At 40.0% G+C, this 20,147-nt stretch overlaps 1 protein-coding gene across 22 annotated transcripts in view; it reads left to right on the forward strand.

Moving 5' to 3' along the window:
• The window catches only part of PARD3 (par-3 family cell polarity regulator), a 625,186-nt gene that overhangs the window by 431,174 nt on the left and 173,865 nt on the right, over positions 1 to 20,147 (forward strand). For 19 of the 22 annotated variants that reach the window (XM_082385273.1, XM_082385252.1, XM_082385256.1 and 16 more), the window contains one exon: positions 18,514 to 18,624. The exons of the other annotated variants lie outside the window; for them this stretch is intronic. In XM_082385273.1, the coding sequence (XP_082241399.1) occupies positions 18,514 to 18,624 (111 nt within the window). The remainder of the gene's footprint in view (positions 1 to 18,513; positions 18,625 to 20,147) is intronic. 22 annotated transcript variants of the gene reach the window in all.

Consider the following 20,147-nt stretch of genomic DNA (forward strand, 5'->3'; position numbering starts at 1 on the left):
ACACCCAAGCTGTCCTAAGCACACCTGGGAAAGGCGATTCCCCTAAGATAAACTTGGTGTGATGTGTCTCCACATTCAGGTAAGTATAAATGAGCAGTAAACCTCCTGATGGGCCATCATATTTGATAAGTAATTCTATTAAAGATTAACTTTCACAGCTCCTTTGCAAACTGGCAGGTGAGAGTAGAGATCTGGGGCCAAAGAAGTCTTGTGAAGGGCAGCACATCCCCTAGATGGTGCTTCGGGCAGGAAAGGCACTTACCTGCTGGGGGGTGCGACGTGGGCCTCTGGTCCTGATTACTTTTTTTTTGTTTATCGAAGGACAGTTGATTTACAGTGCTGTGCCAGTCTCTGCTGTACAGCAAAGTGACTCGGTTATACACGGATAGAATTCTTTTTTTTATATTCTTTCCCGCTGATTACTTCTTAAAGGAACTGCCTCTTCCTCCCACCATATCCAGTGCCCTCTTTGTCACCCCGCCAACTGTGCTGTCAGGTGACTCGGAAGCAAGTGCAGTAGGTTTGTGCAGCCCCGCATCTCACACAAGGGTCACCTGGGCAGTGAAATGAATTCTGAGTGTTTCACTCCTCACCTGGAAAGAATTGTTTCCAACCATGAGGGGGCGGATTCTTTTCAAGTCTGTTTATGGAGCGTGTATGATTCTTTGGTAATTGTGAGGTAAAAGCTTTAATCCACACATTCCACGCATGCTTACTGGAGGCCTGCTCCAGGCAGGCTAGGCTCGATGCCAGGTGCGGGGGATTGTGTGCCGGGTGTCACGGGAGCCCGAGGGGGCCCTGGGCCTCAGGAGGGGGCCTGTAGGGGTTGAGGGGGGCTCAGGGAGCCGGTGGGCCCAGCCCGGGAGTCAGAGTCAGCCTCCCTCCGGAAGATGACCTCAAAACCGAGGTCCTACAGATGTTGTGACTTCTGTATCTGAAGGGGCTTTTGGAGGAGAGGAGGAGTTTTCATCAGAGGGATTCAGACTCCTCTGATGTGATCCTCAGCAGGAGACACATTCCACCTGTAACCCAACGAACACATACACGCCAACAACTCCAGTAAACACTTTGCCGTCTGATCCCTGCCCTTCCTCCTCGTTATGGGCTCTAATGCTGAGCGGCATCAGAGTATAGAGGTTGAGGGCCTGGACTCTGAAGTTAGATGGCTCGGGGCCAACTCCCAGCTGTACCCTCAGCAGCCTTGGGTTTAGGGCAACTTCATGAACACCTTTGTGCTTTACTTTTCTCAGTTGTGAAGTGTGGCTCATAATGGTGGCTGCTTTCCAGGGTTGCTTGGAAGCTCAAGTGAGCTGATATGTACAAAGCACTTTAGAACCCCTCCTGGCACAAAGAATGCGCTATGTAAACGCTAGCTGTTGTAGTCATTATTATTGTTTGGTAATTCCATTTTCAAAAAAAATGTTGAGTCCCACCAAATCAGTTTTACATCTTTAATGGGTTGCAACACCCAATTTGAAAAATGCTGTTTAGGTGGTAGAAATCCTCTAGGTTTGCAGAGGTGTTGGGGGAGGAGCCTGGAGGCATTTGAGAAGCAGGGTGGCTCATCGTGAAGGACTCATGACTCAGGACCTTATCCTGAGGACGCTGGGAAGCCTTTCGAGAGAATGGCTTGATAAAATTTACATATTTTTAGAAAATTATAATTTTTAATTTTAAAAATTAAAAGGGCTGAACCAGAGAGAACGCAGGAACTCTGTTAGGTCTCTGTTGTAAAAATCATGGCCAGAAATGGTGGTGGCTGAGGGGACAGAGATACAATATGCATTTCTCAGGAGGAATGTAGGGGACTTGATTGTTTGGTTAGATATAGAAAACAAGAGAGAAAGAACAGTAAGAAATAATTCCATGTTCTGGCCCGATCAGCTGGGTGGATTGTCACGTGCAGACAGGAAAACCCCGGAGGAGGATCGTATTTGTGTACTTGGAGGAGAGTGACATGTTGAACCTGGTGTTTACTTGTCTGCAGGTAAAAGTGGAGGCGACAGAGGCCGAGGAGGGGGAGGCCTGGCGAAGTGGAGAGTTGGGAGCTGAAGACAGAGAAGGTGACTCTGAGCCCGGGGCAGTGTCAGTGGAGGGGCTGCCCAGGAATTGTGTGCAGGGACAGAGGCCAGAGCTCTGAGGACCCTTCAGATGCCCGGGGGCTCAGCGTGGGGACTCAGTTGGCAGGAGGAGATGCTGGTGACCCAGGAGAGGCCACTGCAGAGAGAGGAGTAAAACCAGAAAAGTGTGGTCGTCAAAGCCAGGGCAGGAGTACGTTTCTTTTTTAAAATTATTTTATTTTATTATTAAAGTATAGTTACTGTATAGTATTATATGTTACAGGATGTCAACATAGTGATTCACAATTTTTAAAGGTTCTACTCCATTTATAGTTATTACTCAATATAAACTATTGACTATATTCCCTGTGTCGTACAGCATATCCTTGTATCCTATCTTACCCCCAATAGTTTATACCTCTTACTCCCCTATCCCTAATTGCCTCTCACCGCTTCCCTCTCCCTACTGGTAACCACTAGTTTGTTCTCTATGTCTGTGAGTCTGCTTCTTTAAAGAATGAAATTTTGCCATTCGCAGCAATGTGGATGGACTTGGAGGGCGTTATTTTGCTAAGTGAAATAAATCATACTGAGAAAGACAAATACTGTGTGATATCACTTATATGTGGAATCTAAAAATACAACAGACTACGAGTGCATTTCTTACTCGTTAGAAGGATGTGCTCCCACCAAGGAGTCACAAGTGCTCTTGGCCTCGGCTGCATGGGAGCTGCTGATGTCAGAAGGTGTCCCTGGACCCGTGTTGAATGGTGACCATTGTTTCGTGCTATACTTTAGTGTCTCTGTGTGATGCCAGAACTGACAATCTCCTGACGCTAATTCTTGTTCCAAGTTAAGGATATTATATATCAACTCCTGTTTCAAGAAGCAAAGCTCTTTTTTTTTTTTCCCCAACACTCTCTACACAAGCACAGAAACCTGTGCCAGATTTCCCTGTTTTTGAGCAATAGAAATGATGTTTTAAGTGGCATGTTAATCCCAACTGCAGATTTTCACAAAGGTTTATAGAAATTAGGATTCGAGGAATTAATTTTTTTTTAAGTAAGTTATTACCAAAATATAACTTGGAAGAAAGATGAATAAAATGATGAAATGGTTTTGTTGACTGTGGGATCGCTCTCTCCTTCGAGGTGGGAGAATTTATCGTCTCCCATCTCTGTCCTGTTCCCTCCTGTTGGCAGTTGTGGGGTTGCTGTGCACGTGACCCGAGCGGGTGGACCCTGATGACTCAGATGCTACATGACAATAGGACCCTCCTCCACTTTTCTCTCAAAACAAGAAAAATCCTGAGGTCAGATAAATTGCTTGCTTCATCAAAGAACCAGCTTTAAAATTACCTTGTGTGAAAGATTTTTTTTTTTTAAAATATTGTGACATTTAACCATTATGATACATACTCAGGAGTCCTCATTTTCAGACTCTGCTTTCCCAGGACATATTTTCCCAAGATTCATAAGTGCTTCCATTCCCGTGGCTTCAAAAAAAAAAAAATTTTTTTTTTTTTAATAAACTGTGATTTGCAGATACCTTTGTTTTTCAAGGCAACACTGCTCATGTTTTATGTTCCATCCAAGGGGATATGAAGTTTTGGCTATGTTCAAGCTCTTAATGGGTTTATATACTGTTGAATTGGTATATTGAACATGCCTGTGATTTTCGTTTATTGCCCTTTCCTGAAGGGTTCCTGGCTGTGCTTTGCTTATATGCATCATTTTAAAAAACCTTTTTATTATTTTTATATGCATTTTTGCTATCATGAATCATTCTGTGTATTCTGTACTTTATAACCATTGCTGCATTCAAAAACATTGCAACTAGATTTCTTTCTGGAAATATATTTCCCAGGAAAGTGTAGAATTATATGAATTTCCTGCTGTGACACAATTTTGCTTCTTTTATATTTTCAGTAATAAGGTATTATAAACTAAGTAATTATTAAAAAGCAAAAAATGTAACTAGTTAGCTCTTGGTTGGTCATAGTTAGAAACCATTACAAAGCTTTAGAAGGTTATTACTAAGATTTTAGATCTGTCTTCTCAACTTCAATGAACAAATAGAAAAAAAATTATATAACATTTTCCCTATGGAACTCTTTTCTTGAAAGGTCCCATATTTAAATATAGTTTTATCCATGTGGGTCTTATTATCTTTACTGTCAAAGTTTTACGCTTTTTCTCTTAGAGTAGACCCCCGTCTAGCCTGGCAAAACTCCTTTGAACATTATTTTTCTTGTGAGATGGGAGTTATATAATTCACTAAAGCAGGATTTTTCATACTGTTTCCAGATACTCTGGTCAGCAAGAGAACAGGATATTTTCTTCTAGAAGTATCTTCCACTGTCCTGCATACATGCAGCTGAGCTGCAGCTGTCTAATTAGAGAGAAACACCATTAGCAGCCAAATAATAAAAAGTGTATGAAGGTGTCTCTGCTCCCCCACTGGAGAAATGCCCACATAGCATCAAAAACAATGAGGGGAAATGAAATCACTTCTGACTCAGGGAGTGTGGTTTGCTTCTTGTTTTCTACTGAGAAGTCTTTGTCAGCTCGAATGGCAGTATTATCCTGAATGGAGGAGGCTCCCTTTGGTGGGTGTTTTGGTTCTCATTTAGTTCTGCTCTTTCCCTCTTGGAAGGCTGTTGGTCCCATCCTGCTGTCCCTTGGCCACCGTGGACTGACTGTGAGGGTGACATCTTGAGGAGAAAGTTAGTTGCTGGGAACTGTAGGACTGAACCTGTTGAGGTATTGATGTGAAGATGGGATCCTTTCCAAAGATGTTGCAAAGAATATAGTCTCCTTTCCTTTATTTGAGAATCTGAATACCTGAAAGGAAACACTCCTTCTTGCCTTCTTATCTCCGTGCTTTTATCTGTGAGAAATTGTTTTGGTTGTAGCACAATAACTGTGGTTAAAAGAAGAAACGGCTTATTTTTCTCTAACTTAAAAGAGGTCTGAAGATTGACCATCCAAGCCTTGTATGGTGGCCCCAGAGCATCAGCAATGTCACTACCTCCTTTTTACTCAGCCATCCTTAATATGTATTTCTTTATTTTTTTTAATTGTGATAAAGTACATATAACATTTACCATCTTATCCGTTTGGAAAAAAAAAAACTTTTTACATTGAGGTATAGTTAATTCACAATGGTGTGTTAGTTTCAAGTGTACAGCAAAGTGATTCTGATATATATGTATATATTCTTTTTCAGATTTTTTCCGTTATAGCTTATTATAATATACTGAGCATAGTTCCCTGTGCTATACAGTAGGTCCTTGTTGTTTACCTATTTTACATATAGGAGTGGGTATATGTTAATCCCAACTTCTTAATATGTCTTCCCCCTCCTCATCCCCTTTGGTAAACACAAGTTTGTTTTCTGTGTCTGTGAGTCTATTTCTGTTTTGTAAATGAGTTCATTTGTATCATTTTCTTAGATTCCACATAAAAATGATCTCATATGATATTTGTCTTAGTCTGACTTACTTCACTTAGTATGATGATCTGTAGGTCCATCCATGTTGCTGCGAATGGCAGTATTTCATTCTTTTTTATGGCTGAGTAACATTCCATTGTGTGTGTGTGTAACCACATCTTTATCCATTCTTCTGTCCTTGGACATTTAGGTTGCTTCCATGTCTTGGCTCCATCTCAACAATTTTCACATTGCTGTGTAACCATCACCACAATCCATCCCCAGCACTCCTTTCATCTTGTAAGACGGAAACTCTGTCCCCTTTAAACAGTAACTTCCCGTTCTCCATCCCTCACCCCTAGCAACCACCATTCTAACTTTCTGTCTTTCTGAGTTTGACTACTCAAGGTATTTCATATAAGTGGAATCACGCAGTATGTATCTTTTTTCGACTGGCTTCTTTCACTTAGCATAATGTCCTCAAGTTTTAACCATGTTGTACCATGTGTCAGTATCTCCTTCCTGTTCAAGGCTGAGTCATATTCCGTTGTATGTATCGACCACGTGTTCTTCGTCCATTCATCCATCCACAGACACTTAGTTTGCATCTGCCTTTCGGCTGTTGTGAAGGACGCTGCTGTGAACACGAGTGTCTTAACGTGTGTTTGTGTCCTCACTGTCACTCCCTGGCGACAACTCTGAGCATCTTGTCGGAATCCTAAGCCGGAAGAAGCAGGAAGGGGACGAGGCAGCTGCTAGTGGAGGGAACCCCCTTTGTAAGGGTCTTCCCAGAAGTGCCGCCATCCACTTCGATGAGCCAGAAACGGAGACTCACGATGATAATGAAATAGTTAATATATATGGAGTGCTGGTATGTGCCAACACCGGGAATGTGTCGTCCATTTAATTCTCAAAATAAATCCGCGAGGGTGGTCGCATTTCATCCAAGAGGTTTAGTGCGTTGTCCAAGGGCAGTGCGTCACATAGCTAGTAAGAGGCAAAGCTGGGATTTTAACCCAGGAATCTGGCTCCAGTGTTATGCTCTGAACTACTATCTTCTGTTCCTGTTTTCAGAGGAGCTGGGGAAAATAGTTTTATCTCAACTAGGCGTATGTCCTCTCCCTACCAAATCGGGGCTCCGCTTCGATGGAGGAGGAGGAGAATGGATATGGGTAGGCAGCTAGCAGAGTCTGCCCTGGAGCGCCTGCCCCTGGGAGCTGCCTCTCCATCTCACGGTTTCTGAAGCCCGGTGGCCTCTGGCCTCTGAAATTGCAGCTGCTCCGTAGCACTGGATTGCTGGCCACTGTCACGCTGCCGTGCCAGCCAAGCCCCACCACCACCGGCCAGATCATTTTGGCTTAACCCAAAAGACGGGGAGTAGACCACAAATCCTGGAATACCTGATTATATCTACCACTTGAAGTGGTCATGATCTCCCCAACATAGGTAGCCTAGAGGAGCTGGCTGGAAACACAGGAGGAGGGGCTGAATACACAGATATTTTTGTTAGAAAATTGTTTCTGTTATTTACTGAGTAATGATTTCTGCCAGCAGTGCGTTACCTGTTTAAAAACATTGTATTTAATCTTTGCTACTACTACTTTTTATAGTTAGTATTTTTATTATTATTTAATAGTGCCAATTGCCACACATCAGATAACCCATGTCTTTTTTTTTTTTTTTTTTTTTTTACAAATTTATTTATTTATTTATTTGGCTGCGCTGGGTCTTCATTGCTGTGCACAGGCTCTCTCTAGTTGCAGTGAGCAGGGGCTACTCTTTGTTGCGGAGCATGGGCTCTAGACGCGCGGGCTTCAGTAGTTGTGGTGCGTGGGCTTCAGTAGTTGTGACTTGCGGGATCTAGAGCGCAGGCTCAGTAGTTGTGGCACACGGGCTTAGTTGCTCTGAGGCATGTGTGATCTTCCCGGACCAGGGCTCGAACCCGTGTCCCCTGCATTGGCAGGCAGATTCTTAACCACTGCGCCACCAGGGAAGTCCAACCCATGTCTTTCTGATTTTGGAGTACAAGTTCTCAGTCAGTGTTCTAATGTTGATTGTACAACTTTGGTGCCTTTTTAACCCACTGATTTGTATGGATATATTCCGCCAATATTCCAGCTAGATCTTGTCTTCTGGGACTTAGATGGTCATCAGCATTCAACCTTAACCATCTCTGTAGAAAGAGCTTTCCTTCTTTAGTGTGGAGGAAGTAGTCCTGAAATAAATGATTGGCTAAGACCAATCACCTTCTACTATCCTTTGAATCCTCTTCTTCTTTGTAAATAATAAGGCTATCACATTGAACTTAGTTGTTTGTCTTAAACTCTAGCCCCATAGTTCTCAACCCCCAGGAATTTGCCCCACAGGGGACTTTGGCCGTGTCTGGTGACTTATATGGTTGTCACAAGTGGGGAGGAGGTGTGCTGGCATGTGGTGGCTGGAGGCCAGAGATGCTACTTAACAGCCTACGATGCACAAGGACCCCCTCACCCCCCACACACAGGATTATCTGGCCTGAAATCTCGACAATGCCAAGGTCAAGGAACCCTGCCCATGCTCAACTGCCATCCAAGATGCAACTGAGTTGTTGACCTTCAGATAAGTTTCCCTGGATGCTTTGGTGTTTTGTGTCCGATTGTCTCTGGTCCATCTATCAGCAATACGTCTCAGCCGTCATTGTGTGTGGAGGACCCCTGCTTAAGAGTTAAAATTACATCGACCACTTTCGAGTATTTTACAGTCTAGTTGATGTTACGCCATTTAAGAAGCTTACGTGGTGACCTTTCTTACAGTTTATTTTGAATGTGATTTCAGTGCAATAAAGATTTTGCTTTGCTTTTAACATATAAATGAACATGAAGAACCTAAGGGGCATTCGAAGGGGTTGAGGTCAGTCTAAGAGGGAGAAGGGTATTCTGTAGTGGAAAGAACTTGGGGTTTAGAGTTTGAAGCCTTCTTTTCCCACCCCAGCTCCACCATCTCTGGCATTTAACCCATCAGCCTCAGTTTCCTGATCTCCACTTTCTTCACATTTTGTTTTAAGAACGAAATGAAAGACTGTGTATTGAAAGCTTTTTGAAATTTTAAGGTGCTGCATATCTGTCAGCTCCTGTTGTTTAAGTTCTTTTCTCATGGGCTTTTCTCCCCTTAGATTAATTATTCCTGTGTTAGTTCCTAGATAAATATTCTGAGTGCCTTTGCTAAAAAAAAGATGTATAGTTTATTTCTATCCAGAAATATGTGTGTATACATATATGTGTGTGTGTGTGTGTGTGTGTGTGTGTGTGTGTGTGTGTATTGCCCTCAATGAAATGAGGTTTACTAATATACCATGATTATACTAGTTTAGACCAGACAGGTCGAACTTCAGCCCAGGAAAAGCAACATAATGATATCCTGTAACAGCTGCTGTAACTGGGGAGACTTGGGGATTTAAACTGACTGTGAGTGGTGTTGGCTCCGGTTCCAGGAGGGTTTGTTGGACAAACATGCGTGTTCTGACAGAGCCCCACTTACGCCTTGTGTTTGCCAGAGAGTCATGGAGCCTCAGACCACACAACAGGCAGTGCAGCCGTGACAGTTCTTAGGAGTTGGAAGTGAGTTGAGATGAGAGGAGTTCCAGGGCAGTGCACAAATCTGCAAGTTCTGTATTGGAACGCTTGTTGAACTCTTTAGCCAAATAAGGGAAAATGTGGTGGTTGGCCATTTGTCAGATTTCATGTCCCCTTCCCAGGAGGGGCATGCTGATTGGAGGGGAGACCCTAAACCTGTCTCTTCCTCCTGAGCCCCTGTCAATCGATCCCTGAACCCATCCCAAGATTGCGGATCGCAGTTACCAGCTGGGTTCTTACCCACGGGTGAGTCATAAACAATACTCAGTGCTGTGTGTCCTGGTGGAGTGAAGCCCCAGCACGGAAGAATAAAGAAAAGAACCATTGCCAGTTTTTGGTGTCACACGGTCATCTTCTGTATGTGTTAGATTTGCCAGGACCCAGGTGCGCTGTAAGAACACCGATTTTAACCAAGTCTGTGGGCTTAGGTGCTTTGTTCTTTAAGAGGGTGATGTGAGTCGGGTAGACAGTGGGTGTGGGCTCGAGGTTTGAGGAGCCACAGCCCCCGGGGCGGCATTGATTGTTTTTCTTGGTCTAAGAATTAGGTGTGGCCTCCAGCTCTGGGTAATTTGCCTGCACAGCCCTGTTGGGCCTTAAAAGAATGTGTCAGCGCCTTAATGTTAAATCTGAATATGCAAATCAACTGAAAGATAAAAAATGAAAAGCTCTGACTCCTAATTTACTCTGCAGAGAGTATTCTCAGAAATGTGAATCATCAGAAATTGTTTCCTATCATCGACAGAAAAAAGTGCTGACTGACACCTTAACTTTACAGATAATGAGATCTTTGGGGAAGTTTTAATTTTTCATAGTTTCCCTGGAGTTGTTTCCTTCCTCTCCTCCCCCAAACGCCAATGACCACATTATCTATCTGTCTTTACCACTTTCATTTGCTCATAAACATAAGGATAAGAATATATTGGAGGGTGTTTTAGCTGTACCTGTAATTAGGTATGTCGTATCAATAGTCAAAACATAGAATTTGAATCACAATACATAATTAACTGAGGGTGAGTATTTCTGAGTCAAAAAAGATACCCTTAAGCTGTGCGTGTGTTTACATTACTTTCTCAGCATTTATAACCTGGATGCCAGTTTGAGCATCAGATAGGCAGATGGTAACAGAAATTATTAGAATTATCTTTGTTACTAAATACTCCTGACTTTGTCCTAACAGAAAAAAAAAAAAAGGTATGTTGTAAAGTATCATTCCATCTTTTACTTTTTCTTCTTTCAAGTGCCCTTTTACATAGATGTGTTTTTTGACTTAGGTCTCATTAACATTTCTTCTAAGAACTGCCTTTGGGTCAGTACCACTTATTAAATTGTTCTGATGCTTTAGGAAAAGGAAAACCATGGTAACCAGATACAGGGTGTGATTATTTGCCTCTAACATGGCAAAGTGTTGGGTTTAACAAAAGAAGCTTAATACAAATGTTCCAATTGACCCTTCTCATCACTCAGGCTGCTTAGAGCTCAATCAATCTCTCATTATTATCAGAGTTATTCTAGCAAAGGCAGCAGTGATAGTATTTTTCATAATCACTCCTTGAGCCAAATGTAATTTGCAATTTGTAGTATTGTATTATGAAACAATAATGCATTAAAATGAACAGTGTAAGAATTAGGAATATAGTGGTAGAGAAAGGATCCAGAGAAGTAGCTGTGGGACACACTCTCTCAAAATCATTTAAAGTGGACATGGCTGATTTCAATGCCAAATTAAGCATTTAGAAAAATCAGACTTGTGTCTTGTTTTTACTATATTTAATTGTGTGTGTGTGTATATATATATATATTTTTTAATCTTATATGTAATAATATATATGTTATTTATTATAAAGTCAATGTAGTAGCTGGGGGAAACAAAAAAAATTACTTAGCATATTATTTGCCTTTGCATGTTTGGTGTTTTGGGTTAGCGTAGTTTGATTACCTGTGTGGGTATGTTTTGAAAAAAAATGAGGCATATCAAGCCTTATAAAAATCCTGTATGGCACAGTCATTACTGATTGACCCCTTTTTACAAAGAGGAATTTATTTACTACAGAAAGTATGTAGTGTGGTCCATAGACTAGCTGATGTCAGGGAAGTTTTAATATCATAATTAAGATATACTTTCACCCATCTTCTGTCATTTGACTTGAATGGCTCTAAGTATAGATTATAAATATTATTTCACAGTTATTTATGTGTTCATCTTGTGTTTTGAAGGATTACTGTGCTTGCTTGTTTTTTTTTTTTCCTTAAGCCTTTATATCTGGATCCCGTGCTTTTTGGGGTGTGTGTGTGTGTGTGTGTGTGTGTGTGTGTGTGTGTGTGTGTTTGGTTTGGTTTTTAAGATCTTTGGAGTTTATGATGATTCTTATAAAGTCAAAATTGATAATGTGCTGGGTTCAGTTTCTTAACTGCTTTACTATTTCCTTGTCCATATCCGTCCTGGACTCCTGCAGTGTCGGGTTACTAGGCATATCTGTGCATCCTTGATTCGATAACACAGGCTACGCAGGGGAAGAATGCACTTCTAAGGGCATTTAATGGGGGTCCTGAGAAGGATATGTTGTCCATTAAGGGAACATCACATGTCTGAAGGCTGCTCTAGCTTGGTTAAGTAGAAGCTATATTTTCTTTAAAAAAAAAAAAAAGTCACTTATTTTTTTCCTGGATGCCAAGCAACACAAATTTAGTTTATTAAATCTAATCAGACTAGCACTGATGAAAACCGCACACAGTCAAATAATGATTCTCAAGTTTGCAGATTTCCTTTTAAAGAGAACCCCTGCTACACTGTGCTGACTTAAAACTGCATCCCATTTGACAAAAGCACTATCAAGTTGTCATGTACTCTTTGCGAGGCTGCTTCTCATCATGGTTGATTACCAAGATGTTTTTTGCCTAAATGGGAGCTTTCTGCTTTTCCTAATCAGCCCTCTTTTCCCTGATTGATCCAGCATTGCCACAAGCCACTGCTGAGCAAATCGGTACACAATCATGGTAGCAATTTCTTTAAATGTCACTAAAATATGGAAGATCCTGTATGGGAAGGACACATTAGAAAGGACTTTTTTCCCCTCGTTTATAAAATGGAGGCTGAGGTACACACACACAAAAAAGGTAGGGCCAGAAACCACGAGCACATCATCATACAAGAGAAATGCACGCAGTGACTTCTTGCTGTTTTACCCTCTGATTGGGTTTGGGCGGTTTGACACGCTTCTGCTGTTGCCTGGCGTGATTTACATATATTACGCAGACAGCGTTGACTTCTGGAGTGTCATTGCACTTAGAAATATTGGCAATGTCCTAAAAATGGTTATGTGGCAGTTTGTGTGATCCTCTCCAATGATTAGAATCAGTTCTTGACCTTGCGTCTGAACTCCTGGCCTTCATAGAAAAGTTCATGCAGGAACAATGTCCCTTGGACCTCCTTGCTGCCAGCAATACAAGATTTATCTCACTGATTTCACCCAAGATGTTTTAACCAGATGCTCTCAGTATAAAAGCATAGAGTGACTGGCTGATTTGGAGGTGGCTGGGTGTGGTAATAAAAAGAGTCTTGGGCCCGAATTCTGGTTTTGCTGCTTACTTGCTAGATGACCTGTTAAATCACTAAATCGCCCTGTGCTTCCTGAGGTTTCCCCTAAAGAACACATACCTAATATGCCGGTTATTGGAATCAATGAGATCATGTATACATAAATAAGAATTCAATATATTCTAGTTAAGTGTTGTTAAGTGAGCAAAAGAGCCTTCAACAGGTGCTCAGTTCTACGTCTCACTTAGGAGTGAACTTCATGGGTCTGGGAATTTCATTTTCTCTAGGAGTGTCCAAGTTCAGACCCACCAAGGTCTTTTTTTTTTTTTTAATAAATTTATTTATTTATTTTTGGCTGCATTGGGTCTTTATGGCCGCGAACAGCGGCTACTCTTCGTTGCGGTGTGCGGGCTTCTCATTGCGGTGGCTTCTCTTGTTGCGGAGCATGGGCTCTAGGCGTGGGCTTCAATAGTTGTGGCACGTGGGCTCAGTAGTTGTGGCTCACGGGCTCTAGAGCGCAGGCTCAGTAGTTGTGGCACACGGGCTTAGTTGCTCCATGGCATGTGGGATCTTCCCGGACCAGGGCTCGAACCTGTGTCCCCTGCACTGGCAGGCAGATTCTCAACCACTGCACCACCAGGGAAGCCCCCACCAAGGTCTCTTAAACTCACTGAGGTGAACTGAGCTCTGTTCCTGACTCGCAAGGTGACTTTGCACAGCTCGGCATGCAGATCTCTTGGGCCTCAATTACCTTGTCTGTCAAATGAAGACATTGGACAAGGTGACTCATCTCTAGGCTTCCATCTTCAGACATATGTGCATGTGGAGCTTCAGTGCACTTGGACAGGAGTGCACTAGAGCAATCTGCAGAGACACGTGGCTAGATTTTTATTTTCTTCAGCTAAAATTTAGAGCAGTTACCTTTTAGGGCTTTAAGGCAAAAATCAGTTCCTAAGTTCATCACCGAGGTGATGAATTAAGGGAAGTCACCGCTCGCACCAGGAATGTGGGGTAAGATGATACGAGAATTAACTGATAAAGAGTTTGTGGAGAAACTTGGATCCAAAACCATTTAGGAAAAGTATCACTCAAAGGACTACAGAGGAATGAGGTTAAAAGCTGGTGATTTTGCTTTGGTTTGAGTGAACGTGTGTCCTGAGGCATACAGGTTGCTGATGGGGATGCAGGAATGGCACAGGACACGGTCTTCAGTTTTGCTCTATAGGTTCTTGAACTTGGTCCACTGGGCAGCTGGCATCTCTCAAGGATCTTTAGGGCCCTGGCACATTAGTATAGCAGGCAGTGGTCAAAGACGGGGTAGCACAATGGCTGTACTGACACATGTGTCCACCAGAAACTGGAAGGTTCCAGAAAGAGACAGCGAGTTCCTGGAAAAAGGGAGTGATTAAATCACGTGATGGTGCACATATGCAGAAATGAGGGGAAAACATAGGGCAGGGGATGGAGTTATAAGACTGTGTTGACCATACCAGTGTGGGAGTTGGGTGTGGGGGGGAGGACACAAGGCTTCTGGTAGCTGACACTGAATTTGGATTTGTGCCATTTTCACTTCTCTCCCCAGCCAAGCAGTATCACTTAACCTATGCATTTCTTAGGGTAAATAGTAAGACAAGTCTTATAGCAAAGCCCTCCTTAGACATGAAGACCTCTGTAATTAGCAGTGAGAAATACCAGACTTCTAGGTGACATTTCAGTGAGTTTTTTTGGAAGAAAATCTTATTTTAAAAATTATTTCTCAAAACTTACAAGATAATTGGTTCTAGATAGTCTGTTCATCTATTTTTAAATATAGCAGCAGATTTTTTTAGACTTTCTTTTTTCCTCTATTGTATTTTCAAATATGATATTAGGAAAAGCCCTTTCATTGCAAAACCAATTTTATTTTTATTTTATTTATAGCAGGATACTGTGTGTTATCATTCAGCCTAATCTTTCCTAAAGATCTCTAATTTTAGTAGCAGTAGAAAATATAGTAAAAATAGTTCAGTGTTATTTATACCACAGAGAGAATGAGGTTAATTTGCTAAAAACCAAAATGGTGGTTGAAAAGCACAAAACTCTTTATCAGTTAATTTTTCATGATGGCTCTTTCTATATAAAACCAGCAGAATTTTGTTGCAATCCATTGTGACTGTTGGTTTGTTTGTTTTTTTCTTCCCACATTCATCAACAAGTGCACATTTCGCCCATCAGTCTTTGCAGTAATAATATATATGGCTGATCTGGCAGACGGCAGTGATCTCATTTGTAGCATGTCATGGTAGAACCCATTTGGCAGATTACTTGGAGATTAGCTGAATGGAAACATCGCTGTATCCTTCATGAAGAAAGCCATATGTTTAAGCAAAGTTGCAATCAATTTCACTCTGATAAGACGGGCTCATCCACTGTATCCTTCTGTGAAAGGAGTATTCAGTGGCTTGTTGGCACTCTTTTCATTGTACCTTCTGTCTCCATGGGGCAGTACCTGTAGAGAAATTTTTCCCTACCAATTTTTTCTCAAGCTCTCTATTTTTCTTTTTGTCTCTATTTAAAAAAAAAAAAAAGGCCATTCCACTGTATTAATACATCCTAAGATTTGACCAAGAAGTTCTTCTAGAGGTGGCAGACATTTCTCTTTGAACATGTGTATGGGGTAGTCAGAAGGCAGTTCATGAAACTGATTCTTTGCTGGGAATGGGTTTGCTTCCTGGACATACTATTAGCACAATGTTTTTTCAGCTATGCTGTCCCTTGGAAAATGACCCATTTGAAATTCATCTGTGGCTTTTAAAAGATAATAAAATAAGTGTAATTGATGTCCTCCAAGTTTCTAAGCATCTTGCTATTAAATGATTGTCTTCATAGGTTGATTACTGATTTCAGCTGTGAAATTGACTTTGTGAGTACATGTATAGCTGAAATTTTTCAATGACCTCCCCTGTCCCCCTTTCAGAAAGAATTAAGCAACTATAAATTAAGATGAACACTAGAATAGAGTGGCAATTAGAGTGATGAGGATATAGTTAATTCCTTTTTCTTTTTATACTCTAGAATGGTTGGTATATTTTTTTCACTTACAGTCTTTATTTCATTCTGTCAAAAAATTATAGCTGAGGGATCCATTTTTACCCCAGTTAACAAGTAATGTGCTGTGCTTTTATAGTTTGCCTTAAAGAAATCACATAATTTATTAACTAAAGCAGGCATTAAGGGAAATGTCCAAATGCTAACCTATGAACATTTTATCTATGGTTTGTTCAGTTTTTCATACATTAATCTTGAAACTGTAGTTTTTAAAAGGAAAATATAACAGTTTGATAATAAATTTACAAATAATAAAATAGTATATTCTGGTGATTATGAGGCAGCCGAGGAAACTAATATTTTGACATCAAATACACTGAGAAAAAACTTCAGTTCCTAAATATGAGTTGGGATTCATAGGTTGTTTTTTTTTTTTTCTTTTTAGTCATGTGTATTTGAGATAAAAAACTGAAAGTTGGTAGACTGAGATAGAAAACTGAAACTTTCTTCACAAAATAGGAGGAAGACCATTTAATAAAAGATTTTAACAATAGCTGATTAAATTCAGTGTTAGGTTTTGGGTTGAAAATATCGAAACTGCTTTAAAACATGGGAAAGTCAACCACCTCAATTTTTCCCCACATTATTAACTCAAAGGGCAGATTCTTCTTGGAAGATTAAACTGTACCTTTTGGTAAAGATAGATGATATATCTTGTATCATAGTGTTTCTCAAATATGGTACAGGGTTGAATGTATGTAATCTAGAATGTGAACCAGCAACACAAACAAAACAGGTCAGTATGACAACGTATTGCTTGAAGGATATTTATGAACTGAAAAACTAAATGGTTAAATGATTTACCTTTAGGAATCTGTATTATAAGTAAAATGTCACATATAGCTGATTCACTTCATTGTATAGCAGAAACTAACACAACATTGTAAAGCAATTCTACTCCAATTAAAAAAAAATAAATGTCATGTATTAAGATTTGAACTTGACGCTTTTCTTGAAGTTAGAATTTAATACATTTTATATTTCCAGAAGCCTCAATGTTGCAGAATTTTCATGATGGGATTCACATGGGCTTTAAATACCATCTACATGCTGATGACAGTCAAATGAATTTGTCTAGCCCTGTCCTTAGATGCTCAATAAATTTTTGTCAAATGTTGGCTCCTCCTGAGATGTATCAGTTGTTTATGTTTGCTCTTTCATTTATTAATTCATTCTATAAAGACAATCATTATGCTTAACTCTTAGGCATTATTGATATATTTACAAAAACAAAGAGAAAGTTTTTAGCTTTAATGCTTTGTATTTATTAGTTTTAAAAGCATAGTACATAGTTTCTCCCCTGTGAGACATCATCAGTTTTGGGGCTTAAGTTCCCAGGGAGTTTTTCTTTTCTTTTCTTTTCTTTTCTTCTTTTTTGCCACTGAAATGGTCTTCTAATTTCTAAATAACATTAAAATTTAAGGGTAGATTTGCTTTATGGAAGTTAATTTTACAGGCAGTTTTCAATGCCATTTAATAATACACATAATTTTGAAGGAATAGTGGTGGTGAGACTTTAACTTTTTTCTATTTTAACATCTTGAGAATTCTTTCCCTTACTTATTTCCAACATAGTGTTACTTTGGTGAACCCATGAGATATTCCCATGTACACTTCCTGCATAGACCAGTATTTGACATCAGGTTTATATCAAAAAAGAAAGACATATGCTCCCAGCCACACCAGTAACTGAGATACTTTTTTCTCTTTTATATCAGCTTTGGACCAACTCTTTTACTCATCTCTTTTTCAATATGATTAATTGTCACCATAAGCCAGATTCCTACTTTGTGCTTAGAAAATGCTTGGTATACTTTATATATTTATGAATGCTTAGTTGAGTAACTGTCTATAAAAGATTTCTTTTTTGAAACATCTGGTGACCAAATCACTACAGATGAGTATTATTTCAGGGGATGGAACACATGCCTTCCAGGCAACATGGTCTGGAGAAAAGTAGAAAAAAGTAACAGAGCAGGAAAAAGAATGGATACCAAGTCTGAGGTTTCTAAGGTATTTTGGATGCCCGAAGGGAATAATATTAGTGTTTTTTTGGAGAGCCTCGAATTCAGTGCCCATATGTGGAAATGTGTGTGCACTGTTTTTGAATTGCGTGTTTGTTCCTCATGTTTGTTTTTGATCAGATACAGATTTCCAAGTCAAAGATGCCACATTCGGCGATAGCTTTTCATCAGATTTAGGAACAGTATTTGTTGAGACTTCCTTAAAGCTTTCAGTTTAATAAGCCCAAAGTACGATCACAGTGTAAATTATCCTTTTTACTTTGAACCTTGCAAATGTGACCTTGTTTGTCAATGTTTAAACTATGAGGAATGTTGCCAATAAAACTGACTGTGAAAATAAAGAAGAATAGTTGTTTATGGAGAGATCATTAAAAAGATGATTGTGGATTATCATTCTGCAGTCCTGAGAGTACCCCCACTCTGATGCAGATTTTTATCCTCCGCACCTGACGTACTCGGCACTCTGTTCTGTACATTTATGGATTGTGTGTTTAATGAGGATGAACTGCAAGGATTTTGTTGTTATTTTTGTGTTGCCTAAAGAAAAATGGGTATGGAGGCCATTTCCAAAAAGGGTTTTCTCTGGAAAGTTCTAACGAAAAAGGATTAAAGTAATCTGATTGAAAATATTAATACTGGGCAGGAGACACTGGGGCCTCATTTTGAGGATGCTGACGCTTCATTGCGTGCATAGGTCTTTATCCCAAAAGAACGACAACGCGTTTTGTATATATTGACAAGTTAGAATTTTTTGTTATCAACAGGTTTGGCAAACATCGAAAAGATGACAAGATTGAGAAAACGGGTAAAATAAAAATGCAGGACTCCCTTACATCAGAAGAGGAGAGAGTACGGATGAAGCAGGAGCAGGAAAGGTAGATTTCAGTTATTTGGTTGAACCTTATTAGGGGGAGGCTCTTTTGTTCCTTTCTACTCTTTCTTTTTTTTTTTTTTAATATAAAGAAATTGCATTTATTTTATTTTTGTTTTTTTCTGTGTCAATCCAGATACTAATGGTTGGATGAATACAGCGTAAAGAATGATTAAAAGAAAAAAACCTTATATTTATTTGAGGCATTAAAATGAATTTTATTGGTTTTAGTTAAGATCTTTGTATAGGAGATGGTAGGGCATATGAGATAAATAAATCAACTAATGATCAATAAATCAATGAATGATCACTTAAAATCACAAAAAATATGTAAAATTCTGTCTAATTCATCTATGAGTATATAGTGTATTATAATAATTTTAAAGACATGCTCATCTGGAAATAAAACTCTTTGAGTTTTTATATCTCATTTAAAATATTTTGATTTCTAATAAGAATTGAGGAGGCTGTTAGTTTTTTACTATGTTGTTTTCCTAACAAATCTGACATCTATTTCTTTTTACTCCTTCTATTTTGCTATCATATTTTGTGTGACATTTTTTACTTAAATTTTACTCCGTCTCTTCCAGAAAGATTATTATCTATTGTTGAGTCATTTCATGTCAGGAACCCAAAGACCAATGAAATGAATGAGAAATTACTTGAAGCAGACACTTGAAATCCACTTTATGATCAATTAGAATTTTTCTCATTATAACTCATGGGGGGATGAGAGAATCATCTCACCCTTGTATTATTAGAGTTTGCAGGCTTGGAGTGAGCTTCTCTGTAGCAGCTATTTCATTTCAAGTTGCCATAGCAAGAGCTACTATGCCTCTTTTACTTTTAATAATCTGGGGTATCAGGAGCATCAGAAGCCTTGATCGAGGTTATAAAGCTAAATATCATCCACAGCTTAGGATTGTAACCCAGCATCTCTCAGGCCAAGTATGGTATTCTTACCATAATTCTAGAGTAGTGATACCTTTGATCTCATTCTTTTTAAAAAAATTTTATTTATTTATTTATTTTTGGCTGTGTTGGGTCTTCGTTGCTGCGTGAGGGCTCTCTATAGCTGCGGCAAGCAGGCGCTACGCTTTGCTGCGGTGCGCAGGCCTCTCACTGAGGTGGCCTCTCCCGTTGCAGAGCACGGGCTTCAGTAGTTGTGGCTCGTGGGCTCTAGAGCACAGGCTCAGCTGCCGTGGCGCACGGGGCTCAGCTGCTCCGTGGTATGTGGGACCTTCTCGGACCAGGGATTGAACCCGTGTCACCTGCATTGGCAGGCAAATCCCCAACCACTGTGCCACCAGGGAAGTCCTGATCTCATTCTTAACAAGGAAAGTAAGAACTAGACAGGGTTTTCTTTAGAAGTGATTCATGTTTGGATATTTTTCATTCATCTTTCTCATACCCCTGAGGGTTGGGTTTTTGGTTTTTTTTTGTCTTTTGGGCTGGGATAGTTACTCTGATTCTCTGTTTTTAGCTTTGCAGATTATAAAATATATAAGTGGGGAAAATATGGACTTT

Source organism: Balaenoptera borealis (genome assembly GCF_965194805.1).
Source record: "Balaenoptera borealis genome assembly, chromosome: 3".
Lineage (NCBI taxonomy): Eukaryota > Metazoa > Chordata > Mammalia > Artiodactyla > Balaenopteridae > Balaenoptera > Balaenoptera borealis.